The 22,780-nt window shown below is 31.3% G+C and overlaps 1 protein-coding gene across 1 annotated transcript in view; it reads right to left on the bottom strand.

Moving 5' to 3' along the window:
• LOC107439105 (uncharacterized) overlaps positions 1 to 22,780 on the bottom strand; it is a 61,532-nt gene that overhangs the window by 10,489 nt on the left and 28,263 nt on the right. The window contains exons 7-8 of the mRNA XM_071182784.2: positions 10,185 to 10,274; positions 7,172 to 7,244 (exon numbers count right to left, since the gene is read on the bottom strand). Coding sequence (XP_071038885.2) covers positions 7,172 to 7,244; positions 10,185 to 10,274 — 163 coding nt within the window. The remainder of the gene's footprint in view (positions 1 to 7,171; positions 7,245 to 10,184; positions 10,275 to 22,780) is intronic.

Raw genomic sequence — 22,780 nt, 5'->3', positions numbered from 1 at the left:
AAAAAAAAGGTCACATGAATGATATTTCCGACGAAAAAAGTGACGATGGGGTCGAGGGTTGGCAGACAATTTTTCAATCGCTGTTTGTTATATTGGGTCGCCCTGGGGCAACTGTTGCCCCCTAATAGGTACGGCTACTACGCCAAATGAGTTCGATGCAATTCATTGAAATAAATGACAGACAAATGTATAAGGAGGGATCGATTTTCCAAATGACACTTCTTGGGGTGTATCATTAGATCGGTCGCCCAGATAATGAATAATGTAAGATGACCAACAATCCTATTTAATTCAATTCAATTGGAACCCCTCCCTTTGTGATTGTTTTAATTGCTTCAGATGCAGCTGATTTTGATCTCTGTCTGGTAACCTTGATGGTCTCGATCTCTCACGGTTTATAGTGGGAAAATAAAGAGGAGGTCATTACAGTTAGTTTCAAAAGGAATTCATTTGTTTTATTCTAGTTTATTTTATATTTTAATTTTATTAGAAGTTTCTCTCATTGGGTGACAAATTACAGTTTCTCTTTTGTGTCTGGTTTTTGTCCGGCTGTGAAAGGAGAATTTCACTCATTATTTGACCAAGTATTTTTCTTGATTTTTGATAATTTACCACGGTTTAACAGTGGAAGAAGGCGAGTTTCCCTCATTATTTGACAAAGTATTTTTCTTGAATTTTGATAATTTCCCACGGTTTAACAGTGGAAGAAGGTGAGTTTCCCTCATTATTTGACAAAGTATTGTTCTTGAATTTTGATAATTTCCCACGGTTTAACAGTGGAAGAAGGCGAGTTTCCCTCATTATTTGACAAAGTATTTTTCTTGAATTTTGATAATTTCCCACGGTTTAACAGTGGAAGAAGGTGAGTTTCCCTCATTATTTGACAAAGTATTTTTCTTGAATTTTGATAATTTCCCACGGTTTAACAGTGGAAGAAGGTGAGTTTCCCTCATTATTTGACAAAGTATTTTTCGTGATTTTCGACAGAGTTTCTCTTGGTTTAACAGTGGAAGAAGGAGAATTTCTTTCTTTATTTGACCACGTATTTTTCTTGGTTTTTGATAAAGTTTCTCTCGGTTTAACAGTGGAAGAAGGTGAGTTTCCCTCATTATTAGACCAAGTATTTTTCTTAATCTTTGATAGAGTTTCTCTTGGTTTAACAGAGGAAGAAGGAGAATTTCTTTCTTTATTTGACCACGTATTTTTCTTGATTTTTGATGAAGTTTCTCTTGATTTAACAGTGGACGAAGGAGAGTTTCTCTTATTATTTGACCAAGTATTTTTGTCGATTTTTAATACAGTTTCCCTTGATTTAATAGTGGAAGAAGGAGAGATTCCCTCATTTTTGAAAAAGTTTTTTTGACTTTTGGATTAAGTTTCCTTCAAATTCCTTCATCATGTGACAACATATTTTCCTATACTTTTGGGCTCATAGTTTCTTTCCCTCATTGTTTGTCAAAACTGTCTCCTTGACACTTGCGTTAGGTAGCTGCATTGCACTGAGAGGTAATAACAATTTAACGAAACTCCCAAAATATCCCCCGCAGTCTTTCGTCGCGAGAAATCTTAACGTTTGTTGTTTTTCTGTTCTGAAAGAAAGCATGGCTATTTTTAGAATTGTAATCTCTCGACTATTGTAACCGACTTTAAAAAAAAAAAAAAAAAAAAAAAAAAAAAAAAAAAAAGAGAAGGACAGTGGATTTTTGAAACAAACTGTCCAACAGTTTGTATACTCATACTCATTATAGTTAGTATGTAAGACACAAAAACGTACTTTTCCTGAATAAAAATATCTTTTTTTAACGGATTCGGATTTTTGAATCCCAAATTATAGGGGGTAGAGGCAATCAGGGAAATATGGCTCCGATAGTTTGGTCAGGAGAGCTTTTCGAAATTTATTTATTTTGCTATATCATTGGAATTCCAAAGCGAATTTACATAATTTTGCACACAGTGATAAAACGCGTTTATCCAAAGATAATTCCATGCACAAAATAACTTTTAGTAAATATTTATAATTTTTTGTTATTTTATTTAATATTAGTCGAAAAAATATTGAATTGAAAAGTATGAAATTTGAATGGATCAATAAATATTTCACAATTACATCTATTATTAATTATATGATGATTAAAACGAAAAATACCAGCAGATTCTGTCTTTAATATTATAACCATATCAGTGATTTTTCTGTCCAATGGGAATGCACAAAACGATAAAAACAACAATTACATCTTAACGTTTCAGCAACTTTCATTATTTTCAAGTGGTCAAAATCAAGATTAAGATCAAGATTTTGCATGGAAAACTTTTCACGTATAGAAAAAATAGAAATTAAATCATTTAAGAATTGCCGAGCATTAAGGCCTGTTTACACGGTCCGATTTCTTGAATCCGAGAAGTTGAACGGATTTCTCTGTCCAAGAAATTGGATGATTCGTTGACACTATCCAAGTTCTTGAATGTCGCTGATTCGTTGAAAGAAAAACTTGCGCATGAGCATTGTTCGTATTCAACATTATAAAATAATACTTACATAAGTTTAAAATTACTAAATAAATTCAAATAAAATCATAATAACACAAATAAACCGCAACAGATCAATTTATTTGGACTAAAATATATAAAAACAGACAAGAAGATGACATAATTTGCTGCCTGATTGTTGACGTCACAAAGACGTCACAAGAAATTGGATCGTCTAAACAGGCCTTTATACCGGTTATTCAAGAGAAAACAATGACTTTAATGATTTCGATATTTACTTTTCTGATACAATCGAAATTTAAATGCGCGATTCGAATCTCGAGTGTTGTAAGAAAATTGTTAGGAAATTACCGGAATTTCAAAAAGAAGTGAAAATACAATGGTTAGCAATACAAAACTGAGAAAGAAAAAGAAAAATATAACTTGGATTTAAGATAAAGTAGGTAGAAATAAATCAAGCTAAAAGTGTGTATTTAAATAAACTATTCGAAACGTGCGAATCGTAATAATATCGTACCGGAATTAGAATAATTTCGGTGGAAATGCGTGACAATATTTGTCGAAAAGTCGCTTGGATGATATTTTTAATGAAATCATAATAAATAAAGAGTGCTAGAAAGTGATTATTCAAATTCAAAATTTCACGCATCATAACAGAAAAAATTTGGAATTTTTAAAAGCATAGCTATACTCGCCGTAAAAGCTATTAAAAACCGCATAAATTATGATTGAAACTGCGCAAATTGATCAATCAAAAAATTATTTCCTATTTTTTTTCAATTTTTTACATAAATAAGCAATATAATGATTTTAAAGAAGTAATAAAGATGTCTTCCATATATTCCCCTTTTTCGAATAGAATTGTTCGCATAAACGGCAGAAAAATACCCCGCCCTAAAAACGTTTGTAGCGAGAGTGGGCTAACTTGCCATAAATATACAATTTTTGTATCTCTAATACTAATATTTTGACGGAAGTAGAAATGAATTTATCGTAGTAGATTAATTAGTAGTAGAAATGAATTTATCGTTATATGCTGTTTTCGCTACATCGAGTTTTAAATGCATTAAAAAAATTATGTCCCGAACACTTCTTCCTATCTAAGTGTGACATTTTTTAAGTGTTTTCCCATTTCATTGGAACTGATCATCTACACACCTAGCTTGTGCTCAAGAATAAAACAATTCTAACTTGCAGTTCATTTTAACAATTAGCTTACTCATTGTTTACGTTTGTTATTTAAATACAAAAAACTTCCGTCTTTCCCTACCAACAATACTCTAATTTAATTGTTACAAGATTAATAACGAAACATTGTTTAGTTTCAGTCATTTCCATTTTGATAGTGGTGCGATCAACTTGTTCTTTTTAAGCTCTTTTCAAAAAAAGCGTTTTAAATATCCACTGACATTATGAAGTGGTTTAGAAGGATCTGCAAGTTCTTTTCCAAATTCAATTGCTGTTCAATGCGTAGCGTTGGACAGGGTGAACATTGTTCACTTGCAATTGGATTTTCTGAGCCAGACAGAGTAATTGTTCTGTATGGCCCAGAGAGATTGATTTAATCTCTCTGAATGTCCGTGATAAGTAGCATCAGCATGTTCTGAGGGTTACGCTGTGTCCGGACCTTTTCTTGCAGTTGCTTTTTCTGTGATTTTTGGCTTTAAGACAATTAAAAATCAAAATATTTCTTGCATTTTACACGATTTTTGGCCGAAGGACAATTAAAAATCGAATCACTATCTGCTTTTTATACGGTTTTTGGCGGGACAATTAAAAACCGACCCTATCCGATGTGGCACCACCTTGTCGCGGTGGATAGGCTTTAAACAAAGAGTGCCACAACAACTTCAGTAACTTGAAAATAAGAATAAAATATTTATATCACGGTATATTCGACAAAATTATAGGTTTAGATTCCAACTTAATAATACTTCTAAATGTAAATTTATGTATTAACCACTGTTTAAGCTCGTGGAAGATATTGAATGTTTTTAAATAGTTTCACTTGTAAAAAAATATTTTAGTCACCATATTGCTCATAAACAAATAATGATATCATTGATTAATATGTTTTGATTCATGCAACTAAATCATTTCAAAAAATTATATTGAAATATAAAATTATAATTTAAAACGTGCGATTTTTGATAACTTAGAAATTTGATTTAATTTGATAAAATAAACCCTCGTTATTTCAATGTAAAACTTGGGTTTGATTCAGTTTAAGAAGCAAAGTCTAACTGCTATCAAACATTTGAAAAATTTTATCGATGTCAATTGTTGATTATTGTAAACCCGAGAAACTAATACATCTTATAAAGGCTTGAAAAAGGTAATAACGAATCTAAAAGGGAGTCTTCTGAATTACATTTGATCTGATGATCAGATTTTCATCTTCTACAGTTCTCAGTGACATAAAAACATACTTTTTCAATCTTAATTTTCAATGCAATTTTTCAATCTTAACAATGAGATTTAAAGCTTTCAGATGCTTGGGAAACCTACAATAAATTACGAAAGAAAACATGTATTTTTGAACAGCCCTATGCCAAAAAATTAAGCAAAATTAAACTTGTAACTGGTATCGATTACTTAAGTTGTTTATTTTTATTAACTGCTTAAAACGTCGTAAACCTAGCGTAAATATTTATGAAGATACGGACATTTTCATAGAAAAACAAATTTTTGAAGCAATTTAAAATTAATTAAAAAATTATTGGTTTAAAGTTTGAAAATTGGTTAAAAGCTGCGGTGGATATGAGTATATAAAATAAGTTCTTCTATACTACGCATGCACCGAAAAAATTAAAAAAAGATTTTTTATACTTTTGTAATTGGCAACGAACGATAAAGTTTAACTTAAAAATCTCAAAAATTTAAAAAAGTTTCAAGCACTTTTCTAAGTAGTTTTTGTAATTTTTAAAAGAAAGCTCAAAACGATAAGGGGTTATTCACAAATTTCATTATGTACTATTAAACAAGATTTATTAAAAATGAAATTGTGGGGGATCATACCCTATTCTTCCGCATGTTTTCTATCCTTACACCATCACATTGTTGGTTACCGGGCGATTATTGCAGAGTATTATCATTTGTTATTAAATTTTGTCGTATGACACAAAATGAAATTTGTGGATAACCCCTGATCGTCTTGAGCTATCTTTTAAAAAATGCAAAAATTACTTAGCGAATTGTTTTTAATTTTTCAGATATTAGCATAAATTTTTTTTCAATAATTGCCAAATACAATTCCCTACAAAATTATGAAATAACTTTTTTAAATTTTTCTGCCCATGCGTCGTATAAAAGAACTACCTTAAATACTTATATCATGCGCAGATACAATGTCATGTTACCGGCTATTATTTTGCGACTGAATAGGGAAGTGAGGTGAAACATTCTCAACAATGCGCAAATATTTTGCGACATCACCCTGGGTTTCAAAAATTAAAATAGATAATGCAAGCGCTATGACAAGTTAATTCGTCATCGTCAATTATGTGTTTTGAGTTAGAAAATCTCACTGAAATTCACTATAATTTCTAAGGCACAATGAACTCTTAAAATTGACAGAATGAATGAATGAATTTGTATTTTTTTGAATTTAATACCAAATTGAAAGAAAGTGAAACTACAATGATCTAACTTTAAGCCGCGATAGCACAGCGGATAGGGTGTTCGCCTTTCAATGAGATGAACCGAGTTCGAATCCCAGTGATGGTTGGTCGATACGAATTCCGCACCCGGCTTGCACCGTCTACAGTGTTGACGTAAAATATTCTAAGTGTTAGATGGATCATAGGTTAGGGTTCCCTTGCCGTCAGGCTAACCCATGGGAGGTTTAAGTGGATTTTACTCTCCATATAAAGCAAATGCGGGCTAGTTTCATCAAAAATTCCCTCCAGAACTTTATTCAAGAGTTTCCTCGTCTTCTGGATTGGGTTCAAAATTATAAGGCTATGGAGTAGAACATTAGTAGGCGTAAACCCGAGAAATTTGGTCGGCTTTTCAACGACGGTTATAAAATAAAAATGATCTTACATTGAGCAGTGATGGCTCAGGGGATAGAGCGTTCGCCTCCCAAAAAAGTGAACCGGATTCGAATCCCATCGATAACTGGTCGATGCGAATTTCGCAACCGGCTTACACCGACTACAGTGCATGGATCATGGGTTAGAGTCCCCTTGTCAACAGGCTAATCCTGGGAGGTTTGGGTGGATTTTCTCCCCCATGTAACGCAAATGCGGGCTAGTTCCATCAAAAAGTCCTCCACGAAGGCAAATTTCTCCCAATCCAGGAGTTCCCTTGTCTTCTGGTTTGGGATCAAAACTACAAGGCTACGGAGTTGAACATTAGTAGTCGGAATCCCGAAATGTTGGGTCGGCTGTTCAACGACGGTTATAAAATAAAAATGATCTTACTCTCTCGCATGAGCTGCGGTAATTTAAGGCAGTCATCCATGGTTGATAGTCATGCATACGTTTACTATGACGTTACTTTACGTGTAATCACGTAACGTGTTTACCGTTACGTTTACGTATATTTGACCGTTTACGTGTTACGTGACGGTCAAATATACGTTTACTTACTAGCGGTTTCTGAGATCAAAAGTTACCAATGTTTTTCCTTCTGAGAGAGGAATTTCAAGAAAGATGTAAATGAAAAAAGGGGATGCTCTCACCATAAGTGTGTATGAGAAGATGACCAATCATGTGATGTCTGTAGAGGGAGGAGAGATGAAGAGGAGTATAACCCTGAAATGAGTCCAATAATAAACAATCATCTAAACAAATTATTCGTGATTCATTTAAAAAAAAGTGATCATTTAGTCATACTCATTATTAGAGAAATTTGCCTTGAATATAAAGCATTCACAGCAAAAGATAGCTGCTCATTTAAGGGGAAAAAATTTAAAACTGTTACAATAAATTTATGAAAACTTCTGAATATAAAAATGAATGATGATGGCATACAATTTTTAATTTTCAAAGTTATATACTTACCCCCTGTAGTTATATTTCATGTCCATAGAAAGTAAAGATCACATGGAAAAGAAGAAAAAAGAAAACAGTTAATTAAAAATTACAAAATAAATCAAGTGAAATGCTAGATATCATATTAAACAGAGGCTGTATTTTTAAAGCAACTAGTTAAATTACAAAAATTAATAATCACAATTATTTTGGAATTTGCTAAGTCAAAGAAAGTTGCTTATTAGACTAAAACTTATTAATTTTTACGCGAGAAGAAATGTAATTCCCTTCATGTTTCCCTTAGAATATGAAAGCATTTTCTGTTTAATTTTAGTTTGAATATTAGTTTATGGCCCATTTTTCACAGGCGTCGTATGATATGATGTTTTTTTCAAAATTATATGCTATTTTCATAACTGACCTGCAACTCATGACTTAGCCCATCTGCGCTTATTCTGAAAATGGCACAAAACGTTAATATGAAAAAAGACTAATAGTAACCGACCTACCCCCGAAGGAGTTTTCGGATAAGGGTTTCACCCGTTGTCACGTGAACTAAACACTACAAAATTACACTTTTTGATGGAACTCACCGGCGTAAGCGCTACACGGAGACGAAAACCACAAAAACCTCCCACGGTTAGTCTGAAGGCACGGGGACTCTATCCCATGATACGTCTACCACTGAGGATATTTAACGTCAGCACTGTGGGGCCCGTACAAGCCGGATGCAGAATTCGTATTGACCAGCTATCGTTCAGATTCGAACCCGGTTCACCACTCTTGCCATTAGGCTGTTACTGTCATATTTTATACGTATTTCATTTTTCTCTTCATATGAATTGAATTGAATTTGAATTTAAAAAATTCTTTTTTTTTTTCATTTATAAACTGAGCGTTTCTTTCTTTCCTTTTTTTTTTTTTTTTTTACTAAATTCTAATTTGTACGAAAACGAAAGTTATATAAGGAAGAATTAATATAATAAAAAAAGTGAAAGATTACGTGTCACCCAATTGTATATATAATCAAAATAATTTGAAAAAATTCAAAATCGAATTGATCATGTCAGCGAAATGATTTTGTTCAGCGAATTGATCATGTCGACGAAGTTATTTTATCAGGGAAGTAAGTAATCGTGTCGGTGAAATAATCGTCAAAGCAAAGTGATCTGTCGGTGGTGTTGTCGATGATTATCGGCGATATGAACACGATCCATTTTAACTGCTTACTGATAAGTGAAACAAAAAAATAGAAACTTGAAAATCTGGATTTAAAAAAAATACCATAAAATCCTGTACATTTTATTTTTGTGCGCGAAAAAAAAAAAGCAATTGGTATTTAACAAGTATAATCATACTTACATTCTGTAACATTATATTAGCAGGTTATGATCCGAAGGCAGATGGTTGAAGATTATGAAAGAAAAAGAAGTTAAAATTAGAAAATATGTATACATGAGAAATCTTCAGTAACAATTTTTAAATTAAAAGAGTTAATTACTAGCTCTTTATAACCAACCACATACCTAGAGAGCCTACAGGGACTCTACACATACCGTAATTGGACTAACTTCTTTCCATATATAAGTTCGTGCAATAGAAATGAGTTGCGATTTTTAAATTATCAACGTTTGCAATAGAGATAAAAATTGCAATTTAAGTGAAATCCGCATTTATTACTTTTTATTTTAGACTAAAATCTTTTTGCACTTTTATGAAGATTGTTAGTTCAACAATTTATACTTGTATTGCATTGTTATTTAATCTATAATAATAAAAGAAAGAGAGCGTGTGTCCATATTATGATTCAAGTACTAGTGTGCTAGGGACCTGAAATTAGGACAGCAGGCGAAAGTAATAGTTTCAGTTCTCCATCCAAAAAATCGTTTAAAAATTTCAATTAGTTCGTTCGTAAAAAAAAATTTTTTTTTTCATTGGTTTAGCATTAGTCATTGTTATAACTTAAATTGTAGACAGCCTTTCTTAAATCTAATATTTAAAATGTAATATCTGTGATAATTGCAGCTTGATTGATTTAAAATAAAAATTTATTAAAAACCATGTGCTTATTCTGCCAATAGTTCCATTGCTAATGAAATATGTTATTTTCATAAAACAAGAAAATCCTCAATGAACTTAAATTAAAATTTGGAAAAATCAGTTATGTACTGAAAAGCAAAATTAACGGAAAAAAATTACTTATTGATTTCGAGGGACCTATTATTACCTATTATTGACGCCAATTAATTTTGGTTAGTATTATAGTAATAAGTTCTGCTTTAATAGGTACCACATAATTCTAATATAGATCTTTAACATAATTACTGAAGTGTTGAGGTAATAAGTTTCGTATAAGTACAGTGATAAAAGTGATAAGTACACGAGATTTGATTGATTGTGATAAATTTTGATCATCATGAGATGACTTCGGGGGTGCTGATGCTATATATTACAATTAATAGCTATATGATGCTAAATAACAGTTAATAATTATTTTGATGACATGAAGTTCGAAAAACTTGCGTTGCTTAATCCAATAACGTAAAGCTACCGGGAAGAGCAAAAAATAATAAATAAATAAAATTCGAATTATATTAGCTTTCATAATCTAGCTTCTAGATAGCATTTTATAAACTTATATAGTTTCTATAGATTCAACGTAGAAAAAACGCCACTGAAATCGAGTTTGAATTTTGTTTAAAAAAATGAATCAATACCTACAGATCTTATATTTGGACTGATTTTATAGGATCCAGCAATCAGTTTGACAACATTAGCATCACCATGTTTAGCTGCCCAATGAAGAGCCGTCTACAACAGAAATAAAAATTTTAAACTTATATTCTTTAAAAAAAGAAAAAATAATAATAATAAATAAATAAAAAAAACATAAAATAGTTGATGCATAACTAGACTATTTGGTACTTCTTATTTGTTTTTAATATAATGTTAAATAATTTCGTTCTTGTTTAAAATATATTTGTCAACGGGGCTTTTTTTTAAAAAAAAAATGGAAATAAATGTAACCCAAACGAAAATGCAAATGGTAAATAAACCTTAACTGATTGACGTAGATAGCAGTATAAAACACTTAAACTGTTTAAACTGTGACAGGGGGGAGCTTTGTTTTCACGTTTAAACAGATAGTACTTCTAAATCTTTAAAGGAAAAGATGAAGAAATTCTATCCGTTGTAAATCACAAGTTCTGTGTGGTTTATTGAAAGAAGAGGGGGGTAGGAGGAGAAGGGAGGACCGAAAATTTTGTTTCGAATCCGAATAAAAATTAAATCAGGAACTGACTCGCGGTGGTCTTTTCCACCAATTGTTGAGTCATGAGGCTCGGTGTGACGCAACTGTTGCGGCCCCCCCGCGGACGTTTGCAGCAGATTTGTGGGCCATTATCCGACACTAAATATTCCTCCGGTCCGTAGCTGACGGCCGTGGGGCCATTTTTTATGGGGAAGGGGGGGAGGCTTGAGGTAAGAAGGGTGGTCTGGCCTGTTGATTGTCTGAAAACGATCCTTGTTCTTTCTAATGGATCGGTTGTCCGATCAGAGAGTACTAAATTCCGGTTACAGTTTCTGGATGGCATAAAATAGTGGAAGTTCCGTCTCTCTCTTTCTCATTGTCTTTTAAGAGCGTGTGTGGGTGACTTTAAAAAATAAAAAAAGAAATGTAATGAGAGAAATAGTTCTTCCATTGTAGCTCAAATTGAAACCCTGAAAACATATTTTTGTTTAAATGATTTTTCAATTTGTATAGCAACGATGCTATTTCATTTTAAATCAGGGCTACGAAGTTCAATTCAATGGGAAAAATCGTTTGCCCTGCCACAGAACGAACTTTCTTAGCTATTAACCTGAGTATATGTGCAGTGTGCAGCAGCAACATTTCAAGCGTCGAACATACATATATATATACATATACATATATATTTGTGAGTGTTATAGGGAGTAATTTAAATTATAGAACAGGGGTGGCCAAGCTCCTTGATAGTCGAGCCATTTTTCAAAATTTAAAATTTTCCGCGAGCCGCAGTTAAATACGTATTCAAAAAGTATGCAAAATAGGTCTTAAAATTTTTTTTTTACATAAATTATATTTATTGAGAACATATAAGCAAAAGTACAAAATATGTGTATTGAATTTAAATATTAAAAATTAAACATATTTATTTTACTTGATAATTCTTTAAAATTTGGTGAATAATTGGTGACAGCACTTCTCAGTAATTCTTTCAGATGCTAGTTAGTTAATACTGATCTGTTTTTGGATTTAACGAATTTTAAAGTGGAATAAAATGATTCACATAAGTACGTTCCGAATACTGAAATAATTCTACAATCAGCCTTTTTTAATTCAGGATACTTCGATTCTGGTTCAAATTTCCAAAATTCAGTAATCGACGTCGACTTATATTTTAATTGTAAAGCTTGATCTTCTTGCATCTCTATTAATTCTAATTCTCTAGATGCTTTTTGTGTCATAATTATATTGGAAATGGAAAACGCAGCTTGAATTGAACAAAGTTGCACTTAGTCTTTCATATTTGTTCTCAGTAATTTAAAAGACATTTTGAAATACATACGGAGCGATAATAACTTTTTGAAATATAATATCACAAAAATTGAACGAAAGTCGGGTACATTTATCGAGAGCCACAAATAATCCATCAAAGAGCCGCATGTGGCTCGCGAGCCGCAGGTTGGCCACCTCTGTTATAGAAGCTGCGATTGTACACATTAACGATTATATATATAAAATTAGAAGAAGAAAAAATTAAAATTTTGTTACTTACATACTTTAACCATGAAGGTAATTTCCCATCAAAAGAACACGCATGGAAAAAAAAAGAAGAAAAAAACAGATATCACATTATTATTTATTGATTATTATTTTTTACATTGTTTATTTAACTATTTTGTATAAAAACGTACTTAGAGACCCAATATCATACACTTTTTTATTCAAATAAAACACACAATTCAATAAAACAAATTGTTTAATGCCTAGAGCAGAGTTTCTTTTTTTCATTGAACACTTTTATTGTATTGTAATAATGATAATTATAACTTAAGATATGGTTAATGTATAACAGTTAAAATTTACACATTATATGAAGAAAAAAAAAGTTTATTCAGAGAAAATACGTTTTTGCATCCAATTTTGTTACTTAAAATATCGTCTGCGTAAATAATTAGCATATTTGAAATCCCCCATTCAGATTAGGCCCCAGTTCGTAAAGATCTGATTATTAGATCAAAAGTTATTTCAGATAGTTCTTTTTTTGTGCACGCTACATTTGTTCTACCAATCAGATGAATAGTAGCCAAATCAATAAAATCTTTCTATAATTAAAAATTCAATCATTCGTTTTTGTCAAATTTCATTTTTAATACTGTGTTTTATTTATTCTTTATAGAACAGCCAAATAGATCACTCATTATTATTATTATTTTTTTTTTTTTGATGGAGTATAAGAGTAACTCAACGTACAATTGAATGATAGGCTACGACTAAATAAAAAAATTATTTTCTTTGAAATTCTGAAATTAAGTTCGTATTGTACTACTCACATAAGTTTTTTTTTTAAAAAAAAAAAGAAATAAATAAATAAAAAATCAACAGCAACCGATCTTTACCAATCGACAGAGGAATCCTTCTCTAGTATGGCAGCAGACGATGTTTAGTAAGAAAAGTAAAATAAACAAAAGAAGGAACAGAAAAATGAAATGGTTGAACTAATTACAGTTCTTATTTATTTCTCCTAAAATAAGCTGTAACATATACAACACAATCTTTAATCTTTGTTGCTGTTTTTTTTATGCTTTTTATGACTTTCGCTGATTTAGTAAACAAAAATGGGAATATTTTTGAGTGGTAATTTTGAAAGCAAAGTATTTTCCTAACACTGAAAAAAAGTTTTTTTTTATCGAATAATTTTTAAATATAAAGTCATTATGAAATAAAATGAATAATTCAGTTACATACGATGTAACTGAAATTTAAAAAGAAAAAAAAAATCTAAGTATAACATTTTAGCTTTAAAAGAAGCTACACAAATCATCGCATAAAAATAAAGATGTTTTTACTGTTGATGTAACAAGGTTGTCACTCAAATCTGAAAGAAAAAAAATTCCCTATGTTTTCCCTGTGCATATTATACACAATATATTAAAACAATCACTGTGCTCTTTTATGAACTATATTGGGCTAACTACACTAGTTATGAGTTCGTGGGTTCGAACCCCGCCGGCCGAAGACTAGTAAAGTGACTGATGCACGTTAAATCTGTCGAGTCGCAAAAGTCCTCCATGTTCCCATAACAAATCAATATCTCTGGGGGTACTGGATTGGAGATAGATCACTCTGATTCAGGTCAAAATTACGATCTGTGGATGAATGAATGGGTTCGCCCTATAAACGGGTGAGACGTATTGTGTGGCAGAAGTCAAATTCTTGGCCATAGATGGCGCCACAGAAAAACAAGAAACGCACACTGGAAACAACAACAACAGTAGTTATAATTGCTGGAAAAACTTAGAAAAAAAAGGAACAACTAAACATACTTAAATAATGCTAGTAAATGAAATACACTGATGTAAGAAATCAAACAATTGTCCCCACTTACGGGGTCAATTGTAACAGTTCATAAATTCAACTAAAACATAGGTAAATTATACGTATTATCATAGTTATGATATATTTTCTTTATTGATCAAAATAGTAGTGATATTTCAGGACAGAAAATAATAATGAGCAGAGACCTAAAGGGTTAAACTTTCAACTTTAAGGGGTTAAAAAATTTAATTTATGCTGTGAAAGGTGACAAATAAAATAATGCACATTGCAACATAATATAAATGATATAGAAAACTATTGGTGGTTCTTAAAGAGTTAAGTAATGGTTTGCAAACATAAGATTATTTATTTTCAGCTGTTACAATCGTCCCTCTACTTATTGTTACAATCGTCCCCAAGACGCCATTTCAGCTTCATTTGTTAAAAACAATGCTAGTTAATTAACAAAACTAATTTTTTCATTGAAATGTTAATTAAGGTGTCCACTTACATATTCGATTAATAATTTTTATTTGTTTAAACAAAATTACTTTGTTACAATATAATATTCTAATACCAAAAAAAGTACTCACGTAGCGTGAAAATATCTTTTGTGATGTAACTCTTTCAATAGTACATAAAAATGGTTGCCAGCAGGGGTGTACAGGTAGATTTATTAAACACACCTTGTGCGCCACCTAGGAACCAAATCTAGAACCCGAAATTTTTGCTCTGTTACAATTGACCCCACTCTCCCCTACATATCAAATTTCAATAAAATCGGTCCAGCAGTTCTACAGATAATCGACCGGGTCTGCAAATTCCTTTAATTTCCTACACCAGTGTAGTTTAGTATAGTTGGAATATCATTCTTAAATATCCCATGGATTACGCATTGAGTGGTCACCATTTTTTAAAAGACGAAAACAAGAAACTAAATTCTCGGTCTCTTCTTAGTTTGCAACGAAAAAGTTAAAATTCTCTACATTTTTTGTTATATTAGGTGATTTTAAAATTCCCTGTATTGTTCGAGGTTTTCCCCGTGGAGCGGCAACCCTGTGTAAAGATGAATGTCTTCTTTAAGAGGCAAATTCTCTTTCACCTATATCTTCTGATTTTTCTCTTCAAAGTATCGATGATAAGTTTTTTTCCGCAATCCTCTTTAACTTTTAAGAAAAAAATTAATAAGTCATAGCATTTTTGAGAAAAATGGATGGAAAAAAATGAATATATTATAGAGATGTTGTTGAATATTCATGTTATAAAATAGTTTTGATATTATTTGATATTATTTTGATTTATAAAATAATCATGTTATAAAATATTAGATGTTGATAAATATGTTAAGCAATGGAATAAAATTGAGAGAGGGAAAAAAATCCAAATATGACTTACCCCCTGCACATGACGAGATGCACATGAAAGAGATAAAAATGAATTAAGAATCAAAAAAGACAAAAATAAATTAAGGTATTAAAGTATAACTCTTTTTTTTTTCTTCAAGTGTTTGAATTTTGAAATAATATAGTCAGTAACTTAAAAATAAGAATAATAATAGCATTGTAAACAAACAATTTAATATAAACAATTAAAAATATAAGTAAAAATTTTAAACCATTGGTTTATAGTAATTAATATGAAAGAAGAGGGGAAAAAAAGCAAATATAAGGAAGAGTAAAAAAATGAAATCTCGTTTTGGCGATTTTCTTACGGATTCGATCGCCATTTGGCGGGAACATCATTTACCTGATTTATTTATTAACTAAATCCATAGAATTCCATAGGTCATTTATTTGCTTTTTTTTATTTTTTTATTTTTTAAAGAAGGAAAAATATTGTACACTCAAAAAAAAAAAAAAAAAAAAAAAAAAAAAAGAAGAATGAAAGAATATAGTATAATATTGTATACCTATATAAATATTATGTATTGTATAATATTGTATACTTTTATAAATGCTAAAAAAAAGAAGGAAATCGATCAAAAACGACTTTTTTTTCATTCGAAATATTAACAGTTATACCAGGATACTAGCCTAGGTTAAAAAGTTAACTATGAGTCCATGCAAGCAAAATGAAAATAAATAAATAAAAGGCAAAAACATTACGTAATTTAGAAATTCAACAAAATCGTAGTAATGGGTGTACATCTTACACAAATTTAACGTGATTTAATGTTTACATCGGGTGGCACAAAATTTTCGCTCGCCATTGGCGACCACCTATAAAAGACAAGCGAGTAAGTGGTCGACTTTACGCTGTAAGAAAGAGTTTCTCATAATTCACTAAAAATATGTCGAATTAGCTCCGAATAATATTTGAAAATCCCATGTATTCAAAATTTAAACAGAATGTACTCACATAATTTCGAATATCAGTGGTAAAAATGAATGTAAATTAGAAAACATCATCCTAATAGCTTAGACTATAACTTTATAATATTCCGGCAATTTTAACTTACTTTCGCTGTATCTTAAAAACTCTTATTTTATGGAAGCAAAAAATATTTTTTAAGTATATTACGGAAGTATTGTTGGAAATAATGCTGTGTAATTATTTTATTTTATTTCATTATCGTCGTTGAACAGCCGACCCAAGTTTATGGGTGTACGACTACTAATGTTCAACTCCGTAGCCTTGTAATTTTGAACTCAATCTAGGAAACAAGGGGACTCCTTTATCAAGTATTGGGAGACATTTGCCTTTCGTGGAGAACTTTTTGATAGAACTAACCCGTATTTGAGTTACATGGAGAGGAAAACCTCCCACGGTTAGCCTGACCGCAAGGGGACTTGAACCCATGATCCGTCTACCACTAAGATATATTCAACAATAAGGTGCGAAAGTAACAATTACATACCAGTTCTATCACGAACACTACAACCGAGTGTAACCCGGGTTCATTAATGAGCGGGTTATGAGCTGCGATGGTTCAGGGGACAGAGCGTTCGCCTTCCAATGAGGTGAACCGGGTTCGAATCCAAGGGATGGTTAGCTTATACAAATTCCACATCCGGCGTGCACCGACCACACTGCTGATGTTAAATATCCTCAGTGGTAGACGGATCATGGGTTAGAGTCCCCTTGCTGCTAGGCTAACCGTGGGAGGTTTTCCTCCCATGTAACTCAAATGCGGGTTAGATCCATCAAAAAGTCCTCCTCGAAGGCAAATTTCCCCCAATACTTGATCCAGGAGTTCCCTTGTCTTCTGGATGGAGTTCAAAATTACAGGGTAACGGAGTTGAACGTTTGTAGTCGTACACCAGAAAAATTGGGTCGGCTGTTCAACAACGGTTATAAAATAAAATGAGTGGTTATTATTGTTATTGTGTTTTTGATTTAACATAGTATCAATATAGAATACATAGTATCAATAGTATCATAGTAACATAGTATCATAGTAACATAGTATCATAGTAGCATAGTATCATAGTAACATAGTATCATAGTAACATAGTATCATAGTAACATAGTATTATAGTAACATAGTATCATAGTAACATAGTATCAATATAGTATCATAGTATCAATATAGTATCAAGAAAGAGTTACTTACCGAAGTGATATCCTGATACAGACAGAGGGTGGTGCAAGAAAAAGAAGAAAAATATTTATGTGAAAAAAATTAAACAGTACTACAAAGAATAAAATAGTTTAATAGCAATCATGTAGTTAAAATAAATACAAAGAAACCTTCAGGAAAGACCACCTTTATGTAACGACCACCACTATTTACGACCACTTTTGGGAGACAAGGAATTTTTTCCTTTGACTTAGTATCGAAGAAAACCTTTAGGAGAGATCATTAAAACTTCTTCCCAGCGACCGGGAAAATGTCTGCACCAAATGCGGAAAAGGTCAAGTAAGGAAACACGAAAAAAAAATATAAAAACAAAAAATATTAACAAAAAAAAAATAACTAGATAGAAATGTATTCAAAATATTTCTGTGAGGCTCTTGTTTAGAAAGCTTTTTTCGACGATACAACCTCATGTTGAAGTCAGAGTCCACTAAACACGATGCTATCCATGATTTACTTCTAGAGTTGAAAGTTAAATAAAATAAAAAAGTTATTTTAGAAAAAACAAGAATCTTAAACAAACAAACCTCTTCTCATATTTTAAAGCCAACCAATTTTTATGATATGAAATTAAATACAAACTTAAACAAAAAAACATAAATCAGGGCTCGAAAAACCGCCCTTCCTCGGCGGCCAAAAATTCCCAGCGGACAACGAATTTCTCGAATCCGACGTCCGCGCGGACGGCCATTTTCCCGTTAATGTTCGTGATACATTTTCAATTTTTGCTATCTTACAATCTTTTTTGAAGGAGTAGATAAAAATTTTTTTTTTTCAAGAATAGGTGTCATTAAAATTTAAGATACATAACATCGTTAAACACTAGAAAACTTCATTCCTCCGAGCCTAAGCTATTTATAAAACCTAATGCAGCAAAATGACCCACAATACAGCAACATACTGCGCATGATGTAATTGATGTTTGATGTTTTCTCTGTCTGGGAGTACTGCAGTGGTTGAAAGGGGCTTCTCAGCAATGAACTCACAAAAAAAAAAAAAAAAAAAAAAAAAAACATTACGTACTGGTCTTAGACAAGAAGCGTTAAACGCAATTGTGAACGTCTACCTAAATGGAAAACCCTTTTAAGATTTCTGTGCAGAAACCTCTGTAAATCATTGGCTTGATTGTGGAACTGGCAAACGTCATATTTGATTCCTTTAAAAACGCAGTACCCTCGGATAAATTAACATTCCAGATAACTTGACCTTTGTCATTTAAATTTTTTCATAAAAGAAATAAATTATTTCATAAAAGAAATTAATTATTTCATAACAGAAATACTAGGTTACTATTAGTAACCTAGTATTTCTTTTATTACTGTATAATGTAATCCTAGTATTTGTAATCCTAGTAACTACTAATTCATTGTGCAATTTATATAAATGTTTGTAATAAATAAGAGAAAATTATATTTTTATTTATTCAGAAGCTACGGGTTAGTTTCAAAGGAGGACGGGTACATTGTTGGACAAGTCGTCCTCGGGGACTGGTAAAATTTCTGAGTTCTTTCGAGCCCTGACATAAATGCTTATTTGTTTAAAATAGCTTTATCATTCATAATTGGAAAATTTGTTTTGACACATAATTACAACAGTTGGGATCATTTTCACAGAAGGTAAATTTTATTTATAAATTCGCTTTTTCATGACGCCAACATAAAATGACACTTCCGCACCAAGAAAATGACACTGACTAAAACTAAAATCGTTTGCGAAAAATCATGTACCTTCGATAACAATTTTAAAGTCAATGTAGTCAACCTCAAAGAACGACCAACCTCCACCAATGACCATTTTACTGAGGAAAGGATAGTGGTCGTTCCCGAGAGGTTTCACTGTATCATAAAACGTAAATGTAATTTCATTAAAATATAGATAAAGGAATATTTTAGGTTATAACAATATATGTCTTAAAATATAAAAAAATGTAAGCGTTACAATAAGTAAATGTTTTTTTGGTCCAATCATAAAGAACACTAGCAAAAGCAGAGTTAAAAAATCAAATTTGTATAACACTAGTAATCTGTAACAAAAGGGCTTACAGTTAATATTTTTTTTTTTAATTTCTTTTTAAGTAATTTTTACAAAGTAATTTTGTAATTTTGTAATTTAAGTAATTTTTATTAAAGGAACACACTGTTTCAATAATAAAGATAATAATAATAAAAACAGGGTTATCGGAATTATTGTCTAATTTTGAAATACAAACTTTCAATAAGGATAAAATAAATGCCCATTTATTATATGAATACATAATATTTTTTAGATGATTTTTTTTTTTCATTTCATTTTATGTAATTATTTTACTTTGAGTAAAAAATAAAAAAAATTTTTTTTTTTAAAGAAATTCCTATTTTAGTATCATGTTTTTTATTAGTAACCGATTTACATTAATGGTTGAATAATTGTTCTATGATTTAATTTAACAAATATAAAGTGGTTGCATATTTAACTTAGTGGCAGATAGACAGCATCAATTATATATATATATATATATATATATATATATATATATATATATATATATATATATATATATATATATATATATATATATATATATATATATATATATATATATATATATATATTTAGTTGTAGAAAATTTAGCAAGGCCTATTATTTACAATGTCGAAAATCAATAATGTAAACATAAGAATGTTGAATGTTGGTGAATGTTGACAATCCCATAGTCACTTTGGTAAACGTCCGAAATGTATACTAGGTCTAGCTAAGTGCCACTGTCCGGTATACATTTGTCCGGTATATCCTACACTGATGTTTCTCTTAATTTATCCTCAGCAGATCTTAAAATATCGAAAAAATATAATGATATTAACGAATAAATTAATATCAAATCGGATATAACAAATATTTCGGACATTTACAATAGCGACGATGTCATTGTTGACATTGTTGATATATTTGTAGCTCTGAAACTGTACTTTTGGTAATGTTAAATTCTCTCTTTTTTGCGAAAACACCAGATGCAAATGTAATGCTCTAACAATCGATTACGCATATTTCGTAACAAAAAAAATATATATCAAGGAACTGATATTAAAGCAAAATTTGAAACGAAAAAAAAAAACACAATTGGCCTTTGTCGCACAATTAGCCAAGTTTGGCGTAACAATTGGCTAATTTTAATGCTTTCTTTGGTGACGCAACAGAACACAAAAATTTCGTTATAGGAAGAAATTCTCTGTTAAAAAAATATTTTTTAGTGTGATTATACATATTTTAGTAAGTTTATAATTTTTGATGCAAACTATGTACTTCTTCTGACAATCCTACCCGTAATTCCCTAACTAATATTTTTTCGATTTACTGAACCATTGTTAATCTATTGCTGGGTCCGACTGTACTTTTTAGCCACACAAGCATAAATTGAAAAGATAAACGTCTAAAATATTCGTTATAGGGTGACATCGACTTCGCTATAACGAGAATATTTTGATTGCTACTTAACGTTTCGAATAAAAATTTCGTTATTGGAAGAAATTCACTGTTAGAAAAATATATTGTAGTGATTCTACACATTTCAGTTAGTTTATAATTTACGAAGAATTATGTACTTTTTCTGACAATTCTACCCATAATTCGTTAAAAAAAAATTTTTTTTTTTCGATATACTGAACCATTATTTACCTATTGCTGAAGGTGCGGATGGTTCCCTATAGCGAGATCCGACTGTACTTTTTGGCCACACAAGCAGAAATTGAAAAGATAAACGTCTAAAATATTCATTATAGGATGACATCCACTTCGCTATAACGAGAATATTCTGATTGTTACTTGACGTTTCGAATAAAAATTTCGTTATAGGAAGAAATTCGCTGTTAGTTGTAGAGACATTCTACATATTTTAGTTAGTTTATAAATTATGATGCAAATTATATAATTCCTCTGACAATTCTACCCGTAATTCGCTAAAAAATAATTTTTTTCGTTATACTGAACCATTGTTTTCCTATTGCTGGTTGTGCGGATGGTTCCCTATAGCGAGGTCCGACTGTATTTTTGGCATTAAATAAATAAATTAAAAGGCGAAAAAGTTATCAGGTAGTGAGTGTGAAATCATCCCACATTTCGCTACCTGTCCATCAACTCCTCAAATGATTCTATTTTGTCTTTTTAAGAATCTGTTCACGAACGTTCGAACCAGATAAGACCTCCTTAATTCCCACTCAATTTCACACTCAACGTCTTATCTTCTCTCCCTATTTTCTGCTTTATTAATCATATTTGTATAAGGGGGGTGGGGTGTGAGAAGACTTATCAGTGCTATGATGGATGAGAAAGGACCTCTCGTGTCTGTATACATAATTGGAAATATAACAGGAGAGTGATTGCTCCAGAGTCAAGAGGAAAAGCACTTAAGAATTATCTCCTGAAAACAAGCTTTTTTCGAAGAAATGTTTTAACCGCAAGTAACACAAATCCGAAAATTTATCAGTGATATTATTATTTTCTCCTTCATAAAAGTTAATGCTTTATCCTCATCTTAAAGGAATGTCTATTTGAATTTTTGTTTGTGCTCGTCTCTGTTAAAAAAAAAAAAAAAAAAAAAAATCTGTTTTGAATTGCTTTTATCGTTTTTAGAAACTGAGCATATTCCGAATCCATTCAGCATTTGTTCATCAGCCGAACAATCCTGTACTGTTAATTGGGTCAGTTTTTAAACATCTAGCAAAAATTTCGTGTACTTCTCCATCAGCTAGAGAAATGAAACAATATCTATTTCAGAACATTAATTTAATATATATTCCTTCGTGGTCTTCCTCTCCATGTAAGGCAAATGCAGGCTAAGTCCATTAAAAAGTCCTCTACGAAGGCAAATTTCTCTCAATACTTGATCCAGGAATTCCCTTGTCTTCTGGATTGGGTTCAAAATAACAAGGCTACGGAGTTGAACATTATTAGTCTTAAACCCAAAAAAGGTTACCGTGCCGTCAGGCTAACCGTGGGAGGTTCTCGTGGTCTTCCTCTCCATGTAACGCAAATGCTGGTTAGCTCCACCAAAAAGTCCTCCATGAAGGCAAAATTTCTCCCAATATTCGATCTAGGAGTTCCCTTGTCTTCTGAATTGGGTTCAAAATTACAAGGCTACGGAGTTGAACATTATTAGTCTTAAACCCCCCAAAAAAGGGTCGACTATTCAACGACGATTATAAA

The sequence above is a fragment of the Parasteatoda tepidariorum genome, chromosome 4 (genome assembly GCF_982258835.1).
Source record: "Parasteatoda tepidariorum strain Cologne lab strain chromosome 4, Ptep-v5.0, whole genome shotgun sequence".
NCBI classification, from domain to species: Eukaryota; Metazoa; Arthropoda; class Arachnida; order Araneae; family Theridiidae; genus Parasteatoda; species Parasteatoda tepidariorum.
This window is presented reverse-complemented; position numbering and strand designations above follow the sequence as displayed.